The following is an 18,190-nucleotide window of genomic DNA, read 5'->3' as shown; positions in this document are numbered from 1 at the left end:
TGAGTCGAATTAATTTAACCACTATAGCTAAGATTTTAATTTTTTGATAATTTTCATGATATGAGAACAATTGCTTAGCATGCAAAGAACTTTTTCACAAACATTCCTAGCAGTGCCCTAGCAGCAGTACCAGGGTAGAAGCATAACTTTTCAGTGTTTTATATCATCTTTCTTGAAATTAAACAGTAACCTTATAATTGTTTGATACAAAAATATCATTTATCTGAAATAAAACACCAAGTAAAAATGTGTAGAAGTTATAAAAGTAAAAAAAATAAAAAACCTGAACCAGAATCCAGAGCATGTTTAACCATACAATTGAACAATTATTTACTCCTCAATTGTTTTCTAAAAAGCAAATTATTATTTCTCAGTTTGGTTCTCCTTTATATCTAAGATGAACAGCCTCAAATGGGTTATATAAAACTTTAGAATTGCCTTCATGAAAAAGGCAATAAAGAGGATTGTTTCAACCTACTCCACATAGTGAACTGTGAAAGACTCTTTTCCCATTTACTATTTTGTTTTAGAAAGGCATAACACTTCTAACACCAGGCTTCATTAAAATAATTCTGATATATGGTTTAACATTGTATGAAATAACCACTACATAAAATTAATGACCAAAAGAATGAAATAGAATTCACTCAACAGTCTTCTTTGACTGACCATCCAAACATAGCCAGAACTATAGTAACACTTTGCTTCTATCGACATATAAATAAGTGAGACTCTGACTGGTGAGGATAAGTGATGACAGGCTACAATAATATAATTCAATCTACAGTTAAGCTCATTCACTAGAACTAGCTGTTTATGTTCCATAATATCATCAGAATCAAATATAAATATATCCAAACCAATTTCTTAAAAATCTGGAACTGAAAATCTGTTAACTTATCTAGAACTTTTTTAAAATGGGAAGATTGGAAAACATGAATTTTAGAGGTACAGTATGTAACAAATGGAAAATATTTCTTGTTTCAAACCTGAAACAACCACCATATATTGGAAGCTCCGCCCAACCATTTTTGTTTAACTATGATTAGGCAGAAAGAAAAGTTTGGTTCAGCCAAAACCAAATATAGAGGGATTCTAGAGCAGCGGTCTCCAACCCTTCTGGCTTTGCAGACTGGTGGGCGGGGGGGGGGAGAGGGTATGGTTCCACATGAGCACAGCTCTATTCACAGAAGCAGTGGGCACGCGCGTCTGCCACTCGCACAAGTGGAGATGAGCATGTTCTGGTTCTGAATGGGCTGCAACCTGGTAATTGGGGTAGTTGGTTGGGGACCTCTGTCCCAGAGTGATTCGTACAGTGGGAACAGGACAAGGCTATTATGCTTCATCCCTCTCTTCCTCTACCTCATGGGTATCAAACTCGCCATGTCACGTGATGTATCGCGACTTTTTTTGCATTGCCGGAGCTGGGGTAGGCATGGCCTCTGTATGATGCAACTGGCCAGCAGTTTGACACCCCTGCTCTACGTGGCTTGTTAACTGGCTCATCCACCTACCATCTTCTCAACTGCCATCTGCTCCCCCCTCCCAGCCACTGTCACCAATGTCACAATTCATTATATTTCACAAACTCTGCACATTTTCCTGGTATCCCCTCAGTGATTGCTGCCACTAGTGATAACTATACATGCTACTGCTTAGGAAATGCTTCAGCCATTGTTTTTCCTCAGTCTTCCCTCCCCAAACCATCTCTACTGAGAACGATTATATTTTAACCTACATGGGGAAGAATCTTGTTTTATTCAGGGTATAAACACATATGCGTGCATATTTCAGTTCAGACCACCCCACCAACTGTTTCATACAAGAGCACTTCATACACATAATGTTTTGTGCCCTCTTTGAATCTACAACATTCTTCCATAAATCTGTGGAGATTCTCAGTCATCTCATGGTTGTCCCAAAGGTGGTTTTTCAAGAAGCAACTGGACTTTTGGCTCTGAAGAAGCTGAAGAAGCTTCCTGGATGAGAAGTGAAACTTCTTTAAAGAAAAACAAGAAAGTCCAGTTGCCTCTTGAAAAAGCACCTTTGGGATATTCCATAAGCCACCCAGCCTCTTCCTAAACACCACTGACAAGCTTCTCTTATTCTTATGAAGTTTTCATAATGTTTAATCAGGATCTTTTTTTGTGTAACTTGAGACAGTTATTTCATGCCTGATATTCTAAAACAGGGGTGTCAAACTGCCGGCCTGCAGGCTGGATGCTTCATGCCGAAACCATGCCTACCCCAGCTCCGGCAATGGGGAAGAAGTCACGATACGTTGCGACACATCACGTCATGTTGCAAGTTTGACACCCCTGTTCTAAAACAATAGGGATCAGGTGTTTCCTCTCTTCTGCATAGCACCTCTCTATGTACTTCAAAAGTGTTACCAATACACTCACCTTTTCTCAGTGCTATTTATAGCCAGTTCCTCAGTCCCCTGATCTTTTTTATTACCTTCTTTGCAAATACGGTCATAGTTGAAGTGGGATTTTTTATCAGTACAAAATACAAGGGAATTATTATTATTTCTGGTGATTTCAAAATCAGACATTGGTGTGGTCTAAAACTGCATTTTTCTTTTTACAAGTTCATGTCACGCCATTTATTCATTCGCAGCTTGTGCTCAGCAATTCCAAGAACCACTTGATATGTGCTATGACCAAACCAGACAATGTCTACTCTTCTCTTTTGCACCAGATTTCTATTTTCGTGCTGATTCCTAATTATCATGGTATTTTTTTTCAAGGTAGCAGTAACAGAAGGATAGGCCCATACTTTCCTGAGCTCATCTTTCTCCCCCCAACTTTCTTTTTGCAGAGAGAAACATTGGCCCTCTTCCATTCATTCTAGGTTTTATTCCTTCAACCCACACAGGATTCAGTTGAGAGTCCTCTTTATCATGGTTGACATGTTTTGGCCACAAGCTTTCTAGTCTGAAGTAGTACATTTTTCATTTTTACCTAGTTTTGCTGCAAGTGCAAGCTATAATTATATCTTGTTGAATGCTGAATTATATCACTGTTATTCTTCAAAATTATAATTCTTCACAATTGAGAGTTGGGTTTTTTTTTTGCATACAGGGAAGAAGCTTAACAGATCTGAACACAATGGTTTAATGCATTTTAAAAATGCCCAGCGCTCTATAAATAATCTGAAATGATACCGTGTACACATATACATGGGGAGAGATTTCAACTGGTCACCTATAGTTTCAGATTTTATGGGGGGGAAGCAAAATATAATCATTCAATATATATTTTGTTACCGGTTAAAATTACTTATATTTCTTAAAAATTGTTTAATAGAGAACTTGCTTTGTTAGTTTATAACATAGCCTTATAATAGCAGCCTACAATGATCTGCATTGGGGAAAAAGCAGAACAAATAAAATCTTTCAAGTTTAATAATTACGTCTGGCAAATATCACTAAAACTATTAAGACTGGTTCAGGTCAAACCAAGACTATGTCAGAATATCAATATGCACAGAATGACATCATGATGCAAACTCCATCTTTATGTCCTTACATCCAGATCTTATCCAAAAACAAAAATTGCAGTTGTTGACTCACGATGCAAATTTTATTCCTTACTGCTGCCACTAAAGACATCTCCAGTATTGGTACCTTCTTCCTGACTCTCAGCTATTATTTATTCTCTTTTCTCATATAATTTTATACCACCTAAAATGTGACTGCTATAAAAGTCTCCTTAGACTTCAGGTCAGCTCTGGTGGTACATGGCCCATACAGTTTTCTTGGCAACAGTAGCAAAAGGTGTTTGTCAATCTCTTTTTCCAATATGCTTTTTCAATTAGTACAGGTAGTCTTCGCTTAATTAACACAATTGGGACCGGAATCTCAGTCACTGAGTGAGGAAATCATTAAGCAAGACTATCCATGTTACTGCATTCCTCAATGACCATAATCTCAACACTCCTGGTTGCAACCATTAATCAATTGCATTAGGTTGTAAAGCAGATGGAGTACCAGGTAAGGAACATAGATGCCTCTGGGAAGAAAGGGGTCATAATCCCTGTCATAATCCAAGCAGGATATTCAGAATCTGGGGGAGATCCATCTGTGTGCAACCTCCGCAGGGCTTCCTAGGGCCTCCCTGACCTGCTTGAGGCATCCCACATTTGTTACTTTATTGGGCTGCCTCTCCACTCTCTGCTCAGATTTTAACTCTTTCTTATCTCTGGGGGCTGACTAAAAGAGCTGCCTGCCAGGATCTGAGCTGATCTGTTTTCTCCACCTTCCAAAGGAATTCAGCTCCCCTCTGCCATCAGAAAGGAACATCTACAGCAGGGTGCAGAAACAGAGCTTAGTTCTTCAGGATTTGGGCAAGGTGTTCAGCTTCCCTATGTACATGGAAGGGAATGCTTTCAGCAGGGTACAGCTTCAGCTCCTGCCAGGGACATGAAGGGAGCCCCAACTAAGCATCCCCCAGGCAACAGTGATGTCATCAGCTAATCCTTTCCACCCGGAAGTGTATCAGTGCTTCTGACACAAGGGTGAGGAGAGTAGGGTATAGGAACAGAGCTCAGATCTTCAGGATCTGTGCTCTGTTTCTCCACACCAAAGGAGATCATCTCCCCTTGGCAAGCAGCTCTTTCAACCAGCCCTCGGAGATAAAAGGGAATCCTTTGAGCAGGTGGCAGCAGCTTGCAACATTCCCTGCTGGCTTTCCCATTGATTTTCTGGGAAAGCCAGCAGAACAGATTACAAATAGCAATCACATAATTGGGTGGTGCTTAGCAATCAGTCGGAAGTATGAAAGGTTTCCAAAACCCTAGATCACTACCCTCTGACTTTGGGGGGACATTTTACGATGTCCAGTTGTGTTTTATGGGTCATAAAGCACCCTTTCTAAAGCCACAGTAACTTCAAACAGTCTTGAGTCTTTGAGCCTACTCACCAATCATCATTTAAAATGAATGTTAGTATAGGCCAATAAATGCTAGATTCCAGTGGCAGGTCCCAATCTTTATTCAGTACCAGTCTATTTGGGATCATCCCATGCTAGGAAGAATGGATTGCTGTAAGGGTCATCATCACCTGTACTACATGAAAATCTGCAAAATTCAGGTTTATAGTAGCCACTTGCATCTGTAGCATTTAGAACACCATGCATTTTTAACACAAATCTCTTCCTGCCCTCTCCAAACATCAGTTTATGAGTTCTTATACATACCCTTTACAGCAGGACAGTCAAACTGCCGGCCCACAGTCATGCCGAAACTGTGCCTTACCCCATTGCCAGCAATAGAAAAAGTTGTGATACTGTATGTCACGACACGTCATGTGACGTTGCGTGTTTGACACCCCTGCTTTATAGCTATGATATTCCCCCACCTAACTTTGTCTTCTAATATTTAGTTTTGAATGAACATTCTATTTTTTCTTTAATCGAATGCATAAGCAATTTACAGACCTTACCATTAACCATTCATTAGTAATTAAGGAGGTAGACAATCTTTATAGAGGACTCAAATAAATTCATTCCTGACACTGGGGAAGATTTTTTTTTTTAAATGAGGCTAACTTAGAATGGGATACCACAACTTCTTAAATGATGATTGGTGGTGGAGAATTAACTATTTCAAAATATAAAAACAAAGACTAGAGGTGTGTGTGTGTGTGTGTGTGTGTGTGTGTATTTTATGTACAGTATACTCATCCCAAACATTTAATAAGTTATAAATAATACAAGTACACTTGGCTGGAAATCTAAAGTGGCCATTTAATTTTATGTTTGATATGAAAAGTATTGATTTATGTATTTGTAACTGCCAACCTCTCTTCAAAGTGAAATATACAGTAAAAGCTAATTACTAAATCTTACCAACACATTTCTTCCAGGCACCCTATTTTAGTTCATAATACTTGAGTTGAGTTCCAAAGATTTTATAAATCACAAAAAGACAGGGCATCACTGAACGTTTGCTCTGTATCTTGGAGACAGGAAAAATACTCTCTGTTGTGACAGTTGTCATGATATCATTTTCCTAAGAATCTCCAGCCCAGCAACTTCATGTAAATTATCCCTGCTGAAGTAGAGATGAGTCAATCTGACGGCTGCCTCAAGCATTTCACATGTAACAATAGCAGCATTAAAAGTAGGCTTCTGAAATATGAGCTTTATTTACTCACTGTTTTCTATATACAGAAATAATAGTAATAATACTAACAGCCACAGAATAGGCAACAATAGGGGTCATTCATAGTAGAGTATGAAATTAAGATATACTTGGAAAGCCAGTTTACTGCATAAGGCACCAGGCTAGAAACCAGGAGAGACTGTGAATTCTACGGTAGTCCCACCTTAGCCATGACAATCAGGTAGGTGAGTTTGGGCCAGTCACTCTTTCTCAGCCCGCAATGTGAGGGTCGAGTGACAAGGCAGTCAGTCAATTCTTGCTACAACCAAAAGGATAAAAACTCGGTTGATAATTTTTTTAAAAAAAGTGAACCCTGGACTTATGGGAAAACATTAGGAAGAAAAAAACGGGATTAAGATATGTCGAACAAAACACTTTTTCAATTCTAAAGCTTGAAGAGTTTTAAAAAAGTATAAAGTTGACCTGATCAGCCATTATGAAAAATGATGGCCACAAAACTCCCCAGATGATGCTACTCAGGAGAGAAACATCTTACTGGTTAAATTACAACTGAACTTTGGTTGCTGAAAATGGAAAGGTTGGTTTTGCATCAGAGCCAGAGTGAATCTGTACTCCTAAAAGTGACAATAATGAAATATCATTGGCAAAAACATCTTGGTAGTTTGGAAACAGCTTATTTGTGTTTGTGCTATAGCTTAACGTCACTTTCAAGAAAGAAAAAAGGGAGATTGTTCAACAGCTTTCCATTGTTTCACAAAATTGATATATTCCTAGGCAAAAGGTACATTTTGTGAAGAGAGCACAACATGGCAATCTACGTCTCTAATTTGTATCTGTTCATATTACCACTGGTCACAAGTCTCACAGAATTGTTATTACTCACATTGAGCACCAGACTCCAGTATGTGGCCATTTCATCCTTCTTTGGAACTCATCAAATGTATGTATAGTAGCCATAGCTTTGGAGGCTATGCAGGCCCTAGAGCTTAGCATTGTGGACAAATAAGTGTATATGGTCTGTCTAGAATGAAAAATGTGAAGAAATCTCCTTCACCAAGAAAGGAAGAAGAAGTCATTCAAATTAGGGCATGACATTTATGTCCCCTGTACCTTCTGATCTGAGAGCTTAAGAAAAGGAAGCAGGACTGAATATATCAGTCTGAAGATAGAATTACATGTACAGTTGGAGATTTTCAAATAACACATTTCATCACCATCTGTTAGAGATGGGTTCTTGTGCTGGAAAAAGGATTTGAATGTTTTAACATAACGTTCTATGAATGATTTCGTGCTTGTTCAGATGAATAATGCCCAGAATCATTGTGAACTGGGTGGCATATAAGTTTAATAAGTAATAATAATTATTATTCTCATGTTACACTAAGGCCTGATCTTATACCCCAGTAATTCCCCTTCCACTGTGTAATTACTGTAGCACTAGTATTTAGAGATGAAGGTTTAAGGACTTTCCTGAGGCTCAACAGCAGTGTGTTTCCATCTTGGCAGTTTTAAGACGTGTAGCTTCAGCATGCTGGTTGGGGATTCTGGGAGCTAAAATCCGCAATCTTAAAATTGCCAAAATTGAAAAACACTTCTCTATAGTAGCTGAAGGAAGAGCAATTTCTGCTCTTTAGCCATTGTTCTACACCAGCTCATGGCTTGATTGTAGGCAAGATTCCTTATAGCAGAGTATTGAGAAGTATAGTTTATCCTCCCTCTTTTAAAATGTTATTTGGGATTGAAGAATACTTTCAGGGACAAAATGGATACCAATCAATCCCAAACTTTCCAAAATCAGGCATGTTTTGAATCTCAGTCCCCCACCCCCACCCCAATTTGGAATAATATCCTTTCTGTGCTGTGCAAAACCTAATGCTGGCTTTGAATACATGGAAGTGATGAAGGTATGTCTTACAGCTGCAATTGCCATGTGTTTTTGAAAGAATGTGAGCGTGTGAATATTTCCTATAATTACATATCAGTAATTATACAATTTTTATACTTTTCTTTTTTTTACACATCTGAAGAAAAAGTTCATGATTCAGCCTCTGTTAGCGGAAGCCCTTACTTAAAACTTACTTTGTTTACAATAATGCTAGTAACATTTAAGCCAAGTCAGCACCTGATCAAAAACAAATACAAGAAAGTTTGCCAAAAGGAAATTCTATGTTTTTCTTTACTCTTTGTGCAAATCTGGCAGGTATCCTATTTTCAGTCACTTTTGTCAAGTTCTTCCTATTGCTGCTGAGGGCAATGTTTAGACAGAACAGTGGGAACTGAAACCAAAGATTTTATCCACACTTGAAGGGGAATGTCATCAAGAACATGGAAGCAATCAAAAATGATCAGAATCTACATGCTGAATTTCAATGCAGTACAAATCTTGATATAAGGAGGTTGTAACATCCCAAGATATCAAATGCTGAAAAAACTTGCGGTTTGCAAATGTTTGTAACAATTTATTTATTGTTTAAATCAGGAGTTCCCAACCCCCGGTCCATGGACCAGTACCGGTCTGTGGCATGCCAACAACCGGTCCACAGAAAAAACCAAAGCCCAATCCATGGGATGCAGGCAGCACACAAAACCACACACTCTCCAGTCCACAGAAACCTTTCTCCACGAAACCGGTCCCTGGTACCCAAAAGGTTGGGGACCTCTGGTTTAAATAATCTGAGGATTGTTATAATAACTAAATATTGTTCTGAGCTTGAGTATCAATGGACAGTATTAGTACATAATTTTTAAGAAGTAAATTGAAATAAGACTATTTGAACATAATCTAATAGGATATATTCATGCATGAGAACTAGGAGCAGTACATTATTTGATAGATTATATTCATTTAAACTATGTCAAGGAGAATTTTCCAGAGGAATAAACTTATTTGAGCCTGTCTCAATCTGAATCTAGAGCTAATACTGCTGTTTGCACTATAACTCCCCCCAAGCCTAAATGGTCGACTGAGGATTATAGGAGTAGGACTCTAAATCATCAGGGAAGAACTATTATAGGTTCAGGGAGGCTTTCTGATCTGCAGAGTCAAGCACAAATGCTAGCCCAATCAGAAATAACTTAGAAATTCTTCACTTAGCCTCTTAGAACCACTGGGGCAGTGGATTCACTTTTTCACCCAAATATTTTTTCCCTTCTCCCCAAACATCACAAGTTTACATTTGGAGAAAAGTGATGCTGAAATAATAGAAGTACATACCTCATACAGCAATCTCCTACATGGTCAGGACAACACCAAAAGAGAGAGAGGGGGGGAATCATTTTCCTATTTTTCATGTAAGCAATTGTCCAAGACCATTCATCATTTCTCGTTCAGTCAGAAGTTACCCAGAAATAAGCTGACACACATGGGTTAAATATGGCTTAGAATTATAAGCTTACCTTTCAATCAGCCATAAGGTAGAATCCTGTCTCTGCTTGCCCAAGCAATCAAACCTGCCCATAGTGAATAAATAGTTGCCACTGCATTTCAATATGGATATGAATTAACTTAACCTCTATCTAACCTCTAACTACTTTTGAGAAATACTCTTGAATGTTTATCCTGGCTTTCTAAGCTCCCTTCTATGAAAACAAAGTAAACCTTCTTCAATTGCATCAGTACAGCCACTCTTTGCTTCCTAGAACCAGGATCTATCCACTGCCAGTCCAACACCTTAAACATCCTACCACATTGGCTTTCTTTGCTTTCTATGCGGTTGTGAAATAAGTGCCAGGATCTAATTCCGGCTGGAAATTCTGGATTCTTATTCTTGGGAAAGATGATGATTCCCATTAATACTTAAGCTCTGATTTCTATCTCCAGCTATTACTCAACAAGATGAAGGAAGCATATAGTTCACAGGATTGGCTTTCTTGTATAAGTGAAACTGTCTCGTCAGCAAAATGCAATGAACTGGGTCTGAGAGGACCTGCTACTGTGCCGAGTTGTTTGGCTTACATCACTGCTTCCTGACATGGCTAATTGGCTCCTGCTGATTTCTTGCTTGCTATGCTATTTTGGTAGCTGAGGGATTTGCCACTGCAAGGAAGTGACTGATTATGGCTGGGCTCTGGGCTGCCTGAGCCATGTTTGACTGCAAATGATGGGGAAGATGTTCTTCAAAGCAAAATATTATGCTCAGCACAGTGGTGGGATTCAAATAATTTAACAACCAGTTCTCGGCAGGGGGGCACTACCACAAGGCAGGTGGGGGAGGGGGCAGCTGCCCCATGCTTCCTGTTTACCCTGCCAAAGGGCACCCGCCCGCAGCCAGGCCTACCACACCCTGACACCTGTCGTGCCTCGCCTGTTTGGTAGTGACTTCTCCCACTTTCTCCTTCCTCCTCTTCTTTTGAACAACCCTTCGCTCTCATTGCTGCTTTTTCAGTCCCAGATCTCGGTTTGTCTGGAGCCTGTGCAGAGGGTCTTTGGAAACAAAGCCCCGTAGCGATTGGCTGGGGTGGGATCCATTCCCTTTGCTTTTGGACCAGCTCCAAAATGGTTGGAAGGAGCGGCCCGAGGACTTCAATCTGGCTTTGCAGCAAGCAAGGGGATTGGAGGCATGTGAATGCATGCCAGTCTGGCGTCTCAAAAAACCGGGGTTTTTTCCCCCACTGCTGAATTTTTGCTGCCATACTGTTTAACTTTCTTTAAAGATTACTTGATGTGTATTCTTCCTGTTCTGCATCAAGTAATCTTTAAAGAAAGTTAAACAGTATGGCAGCGAAAATCCAGCAGCGGGAGAAAAAAACCTGGACTCATGCACAGGGAATCTGATCGCCCACCTCCCTCCATGCCTCTACCTATGCATTGGTCTGCTAAACCTCATTTCTAGCTGGGTGATCAATTTAGCAAAGGCATGGGGGGAGGCGGGCGGTGCAGATTCCCCATGCATGAGAAGTTGGCAAAAGAGGAAGGTGAGCGGCAGCCCCAGCGGCAAGAAGGGTTGCTGAAAACAGCAGAGTCTGTGTGTGCGCCTGCCTTGCCTGAGTCAGCCATGCTCTCCATGGTGTGCTGCAGCTGATCTGAGGCATGGAAAGCATGACTGATGAGTGAGCACGTAGCAGGCACGCACACAGACTTTGTTGTTTTCAGCGGCCCTTCTTGCCATTGGGGCTGCCGCTCGCCTTCCTCCTCATGCACGAGAAGTTGGCAAAGGAGGAAGGCGAGTGGCAGCCCCAGTGACAAGAAAGGCTACCAAAAACAATGGAGTCTGTGTGCTACGCGCTCACCCGTCAGCTGTGCTCTCCATGCCTCGGATCAGCTGCAGCGCACTATGGAGAGCATGGCTGAGTCAGGCAAGGCAGGCGTGCACACAGACTCTGCTGTTTTAAACGACGCTTCTGTGCCTGGCTGGCCACCTCAGATCAGCTGCAGTGTGCTGTGGAGAGCATGGCGGGCATGGGGCAAGCGTGAGGCAGGTGCCAACATGGACTCTGCTTTTTCAAGTGCCATTTTAACAACCAGTTCATCAAACTGAAGATATATTAGATATCAGTTCTGCCAAACTGATGCAAACCGGCTGAATCCCACCAATGGCTCAGCATGGTCTGGCAATACTTGCATTGATCCCATCTGTACTTAAGCCTGGGGTCCTAGATGTGTGGTTAAGCCCATTTCATGGCTATATTCAATGTTATTGTTTCCTTACTTGGCTGCTATTGATGTTATTTGTGGTTTTGTTTTGCTGTTTATTTAATTTTTAAGTGCTGTTGGATACCCAGAGTCTTGGCAGTCATATAAATTGAATAAATAAAAAATTTCCCTCACGGCAGAAATAAAAATAGTTTAAAATTGACATAAACCAATGATGGGTAAATTTGTAGTCCTTGAGAAATTTCTGAACTACAAACCCTAGCATCCCTCACCATTGTTGGATGTGGTAGTTCGGCATCATCTGAAAGGTCACATTTTCTGTATTTTAACTTTAAATGCTGGTAATATATAGAGTCATCTTGTGCACAATGCCTCATTCTGAAGAAGGATCTGATCACTTTGAAATGGGGGGGAGGGGAAGAGACCACATTGCTATTGTTTATCTAACTTTAAGAAAATAACTTAAATGCAAGCCAGGGCCCGTCTACAGTCCCTAAGGATGATGATTTTCCTTGTTATGCATTTCTACTGAGAGTTTGTATAAAAGCAAGATCATAATATTTTGTTGGTATAAAACTAATGAGTTTGCTTGCTGGATGTATCTCTTTTGGGAAAAAACCATGGAAAGGGGATCTGGAAATAAGATGGAAAGCATGAAACTAAGTTAGAAGGTAACACAGGAAATTCTCTTACAGTAAGACAGACCATGATATATCTAGCTTTATGTTGTTTACTGTGATTGGCTGCCAATTCTCCATAGTCTTGCAGCGAGGTGGGCAGCAAACTAATCAATTAATTAATTAGTTAATTAATTAAATGGCTTTTCCAGCTATCAACTGAACCTGGGACCTTGTGGTTGGAAAATCTGTATTCTGGCATTGAGATATGGAAGGAAATGTGTCTTTTTATCAGTAGACATGTTTCAGGGAGTATAGTTCTTCACCTTGCCTCAAGAGATTTTGGAGACACATCTGCCTTTCATCCCTTCAATTAGCTAATCTGGAGTACTGGAGAAATCCTATGACCAGTAGAGTCATTGGCTTGAGAATTTTGAGAATTGTAATCAAGATGCAACACCTCTGGACACTGCTAGGCTTTGTTTATTCAATTTGTATAGTTGCCCATCTCAAATCAGCAAGCCTACTTTAAATATCTGCTGCTCCCAAATATTAATCAAAGCAAGCGGCATCTAAACGGCCATATAAAATGTAAGAAACATTTTAAAATGGAGCTCAGAAACTTATGTCATATGCAGAGGAGGCATGTATGTTTTAATATTACCTACGTATTTGTAGGAACATAGTCTTTTGGATGTATATAAAATTCTGAAAAGCTCTATATGAACTTTATTTCATTATTTAGTAAGAAAGAAAAGCCAAACAAAATTTTACCCAATCTTTCAAAAGAAGGTTGGGGGAAAAAAACATGTACTATTTTTCTCTTCATGAGAATTCTTTTTCAAGAGTGACTCACTTTGAATATGCAAGTGTGAACAGTGTCAATATTAAGTATTAATAGAAATATATTTAAATAAATAAGAGCAGCTTTGTTCAAAGAATCTAATGGTTTTGTATAAACAGCTTTGCTATTAAATCAAGTTTCCAATGCAGGGAGGATATTTACCAGCCATCTCACTGTAGATTGCTGAAGAACACCAATGGTAATATCCAGGTTCCCGTTATTATACTGCATAAAGTAAAGCAGAGGTCCGTGGACCGGCACCAGTCCATGGCACACCAGAAACTGAGCCACGCAAACAAGTGAAACCCCACCTGCGGGAATGCAGGCAGCACACGAAACTATGTCCACTGGTCCACGGAAAAACCTCTCTCCTCGGGACCGGTCCCTGGTCCCCAAAAAGTTGGGGGCTACTGAAATAAAGCATCAACTCTGAATTCTTAAACACTGTCCTAAGTGTATAAACATAAAGCACTATTCTTGTAGTTCTCTTGAAATGACAAAGAAGTGTGGCCTTCATCTTTGTCAGAAAATGAAGCAGTTAGGGATTTTGCTTGAATTCTTGCATATAGTATGACTGTTAATTCTCTTTTGTGATTCCATGGGGTTCTTTACTTTATATACCCATAGGTTGAGATTGTAAGTCACAGAAATGGTAGTTGATCTGTTGCTTTATCAAAAATAAGGTGAAAGTCACAACAGTGCAATCCATGTATTATCTGCTAAAGATTCTACCTCACACATGCACTTCTTAAAGATTCTTTTTGCATTATTGTTGAAGTCTTCTGCAGCCAACAAGACCTCCAAACCTGAAGCAAAAACAATTTGGGTGTTGGAAGCCATATAGTTGTTGAATTAAAAAGCATGTAGAAGAAATATGCATGTGTCCTAAGTCTTTTCTAGGAAAAGATTTCACTTTTTCCATCCAATTTTATACCTATTACATGTCACAATTTACACTTAAGAATAGTTCAACCCATATTTACAGAAATCTTTAAATGAATTCTTAAGCATCTATAGAAATATGATGATGTATAGCATCATCATTAGATAAGATAGCAAACATCATTAACAGTAGAAGAGAATTTCATAAGATTCCAGGCATTCTAATCTGTGCTGAATGTTTTACCTGATAATCATAATAGCTGAGATGAGATTTGTTTATTTACAATGATAATTTTGCTTGAAATCCAAAAATAAAAAAATGGTAATAAGATAGACTAAAAGTACTGGTGTTGAACAGTATTTAATTTAAAAAAATCAAATAACCAAGTGAACATTCAAGTACATTTTTAATAATATTTTAAAAGGATGGCTTTCCAGCAAAACTGAGATTAGCTCACAAAAAACAGCTTCATACCACCAATTTAAAAGTCAGATTCTCAGCAGAGTGTATATCTTTTGACAGTGTACGAAATAGGTATTATTTTGATTCAGCATCTGTAAAGTACATTTATCTACCAGCATTTGTTGAACTATAATTTGTTGAATTACCAAACCTGGTCTGTAATAATCTGGAGACCATGAAATAGTACTGGTACTACAAATATACAGAAATCTGTAACTTTGTTGCCATCTAGTGGTTTTCCAACCTTTTGCAGTCCAGATCTGGTAGTTTTACTTTATATACAATGCCAAACTATAATCTACCATGGCTGGGTTCTTATTAAGCTAAAATCAAACAATTTGCATTTGGCTTCATAACGGAATCACTATGAACTCTGTCAATATTTCAAGCATAGCTCTTCTTTTCAAAGATTATTTAGCTGCATTTTCAAAAGAGTACAATAAAGACCTCTGATAGTACTTATATATGTCCTCAATGAAATAAATATCTGCAACATTAAGATTTGAAGAATCAGTTTATGTGAATTTATTCAGAAATGAATCCCACTGAACTAAATATATAGATGCAAATAAATGAAGCCCCATTTCAACTGGTCCAGTTCATTGCTGATAGAATGCTCAGGGAAATTTTGAATTGTAGATGCAATTCAATTATTATTTCAATTATCAATCGTTCCTGATTTGTTCAATTCATAAATGATGACCTTTTACCAAAATGCATAGTTTCTCTATCCAAATGATAGTCATATAAAACTTTGTCTGCCTATTCAGAATTTATCAGATTATGATTCTCTGATCTTGCCATGGGCAAGATGCAGAACTGATTTTCAGCATCTTCTCAGTGTTGAATTCCTTCTTTCAGAGGGATCACTTAGCACTTTCTCTCCCAGCATTGAAAAGGATTATTAAAATACTCTTATTTGAACATACTTTTGTTGTGGCCTGATTCCAAGATTTTTACGCTATTGATGATTAGTTGCTTTTAATACTGTATTTCCAAATGACCTGCTTGGTGTACATATATTAATAGTGCATTATCTTATAATATACTAATATTTAAAATATATTAACAAAGTATATGAAGGAAGGAAATTAAGGAAAGTATATTATCTAAGACAAGTGCCAACCACTGATTAAAAGAAAATTATTCTAAAAATACATTTTTTAAATATAACACCATGCATTTCTAAAACTAATTTACAGTGCAAAAATGACTAAGACCATATGTGCATGTTTGTATGTTTGTGTGTAATTTCTTAGGTTACCAACAACTTTCAAAGTCAGCTAAAACCATGGAGTTAAGATGGCTTTTACTCTCCAATCGGAAATTCTCCTCAGAAAGTATATTTCAAAAGTTAATCCAGCTGGCTGCATTTATTCATGCTAGCTCTTGAAATCATTTCCATGTTACATTTCAAAACATCCAAGATGAAATTAAAGCAAATAAATCCAAGTGGAAATGAGAAGCCATAGAGAAGCCGAAGGCACCTTTTAGAACATCTAAGCCCAACACAGAACAATTTAGATTCACCAGTTCACCACAAGCACCATACAGCTGCCACAATTATTTCCTGTTCTAATGATAAGATAAACTTGTGGTTTCTTTGCCAAGGCTATATTTCTTGCTGTGTGTCTGATATTGCTAGCTGGATGTCTCACTAGTTCCTTCAGCTTCTTTTTGGCCAAATGTTGATCTCCTCTTTTTAATGCAGGATCATTTATTCAAACTATTCGATGTTGATAACAATTGCATTGTGCTACCTTCTTTCTTTATGTGTGCATGTGAGATAACACACATGTTTTAAATTACATTGCCATCTTTCATTGCACTACAGTTAAGGCAAAATTTGCTAAGGCGGTGAAACCATTAGTTGAAGCCACTGAGAATATGCATTGTTTCCTTTAGGTAGAACACCATTGTGGGTGATTTGGCAGAAGATGTGATGTTCTCAGCACAACTTCTGTATAAAAACCATATGTCGTTTGATAAAACACAAATCTGTGCCTCACAGCCCTGATCTTGATCGTATCAGCATGCACTCACACTAGGGTAAAATAAATCTGGATTATGTGTATGCAATACACATTTCAAGGGTTGTGCATTTGGCCTTTTTAAAAAAAACTTTTTAGAAATGATACTTGCAGCTTTCGCGGAACTTGTACGCAATATTTCCATGCTATTTTTAACTAAAATGCCTTCTGTGGCCACTTGGACGTGTTAGATTGCAACATATGCAGTCCTGACATTGCTTGCTTTAAATTGCAGTCAGTTTATAAATGCTTTAAATTGCAGTTCTATGCTTATGCGGTATGCTCAGGCATATGTTATTCTAAGTCAAATAGGATTTAATCCAAAGCAAATTTAGAAAAGTTCTCAAAATATGCAGAGTTAATAAAATGATAATTTGCTAAACTGTATATTTTTTATTATTGCATTTTGATAGTTGTGAAACATTGTGCTCTACTTATCCATTTACCATAAATTTCTAAATGTCATAGCTTGTACTTACACCTTTAGTATTAAATAGTATACATAAAAGCTGAATTAGTGCTGTTTTTAATATTGTAACACGTCAATATTATGAACATATTTTATATCTATGTCTGTATCTGTCTACATCTATATCCATATTTCTATCTCTATTTATGTATATGATTGCATGAATTTAGCAGATGTAGAATTTAGAAGATATTATAATAAACCCACAAACTGGCAGGAATTGAAGCTATTTTGTTCCTTGCCAAAAAAAAACAGTAGAAGCAACTATAAATTGACAGTTGCTATTTTTGTTGTTGTTGTTTGGATATCTTTGAAGGTGGTTTAAGAAAGGAATATTGATTTATTAAGTGCTAAATAGTTTGATTCAGAACAAAATTCCACTGAGTAATTTCTTCATGAGTATATCTATAATTTAGGAAAACAGCACAATCATATCTAATGCTACATCTATTTTATCCATCAATCCATTTGCTACCCATCAGCAAAAAAAAAGGGGGAAATTGAATTAAAGAACAAAGAAAAATCTTACCATTTGAGATCTGTTCTTTGGACAGCCATTGATGTCTTCAATCTTCTCATTTGCTAAAAATGAAAAGAAAAACAATTTGAACAATACATGCACGCACACCTACACAGAAACCAAATCTGTTTTAAAGACATCTGGTGTAGTTATCCAAAGCACTTGTTGCAACTAAATCAAACAGCCTAGAGTTGTGATTGTCCAATCAAAACAAATGTGTTAAACACCAAGAGTCACCCGGCTGAATATTTTCTCCTGAACCATTCTTCCTGAGACAGCTGGGGACGGTCACTGCCATCTCAAAAAGAGACAACTGGGCTGGCAGTTTTTCTGAAAGTGATGGGCAGAGCTTAACAGCCTGATATTTCAGATCTGAAAGCAACATGCACCACTTCACTATTGGTTTTTTATTTAATAAATTGTGGATTTGTATAACATCCAAAAGAAAATTCTCATTTACTGTCTATGGTACTGAAGTTTCTAGATTTCCAAGATCTCTCCACCAAGCCACACATACAAAGTGCAATGCTCATTGCTATGTACTTTGCTATGTAATGCAATTTAATTGGATGGTACTCAGAATTCTGATTCAAAAGGAGCCCGTTTTCTCTAATCCAGCAGCTGTCTCAATTATTCTGAAGCA

General features: G+C 38.2%; 1 protein-coding gene across 1 annotated transcript in view; it reads right to left on the bottom strand.

Annotated features, from left to right (window-relative positions):
- The window catches only part of LOC107291112 (neuron navigator 2), a 75,892-nt gene that overhangs the window by 38,678 nt on the left and 19,024 nt on the right, over positions 1-18,190 (bottom strand). Inside the window, exon 3 of the mRNA XM_015820074.2 lies at positions 17,557-17,609. Coding sequence (XP_015675560.2) covers positions 17,557-17,609 — 53 coding nt within the window. The remainder of the gene's footprint in view (positions 1-17,556; positions 17,610-18,190) is intronic.

Source organism: Protobothrops mucrosquamatus, unplaced genomic scaffold, assembly GCF_001527695.2.
Source record: "Protobothrops mucrosquamatus isolate PMUCROS unplaced genomic scaffold, P.Mucros_1.0 scaffold1052, whole genome shotgun sequence".
NCBI classification, from domain to species: domain Eukaryota; kingdom Metazoa; phylum Chordata; class Lepidosauria; order Squamata; family Viperidae; genus Protobothrops; species Protobothrops mucrosquamatus.
Note: the sequence above shows the minus strand (reverse complement) of the source record. Positions and strands in the feature narration are given on the sequence as shown.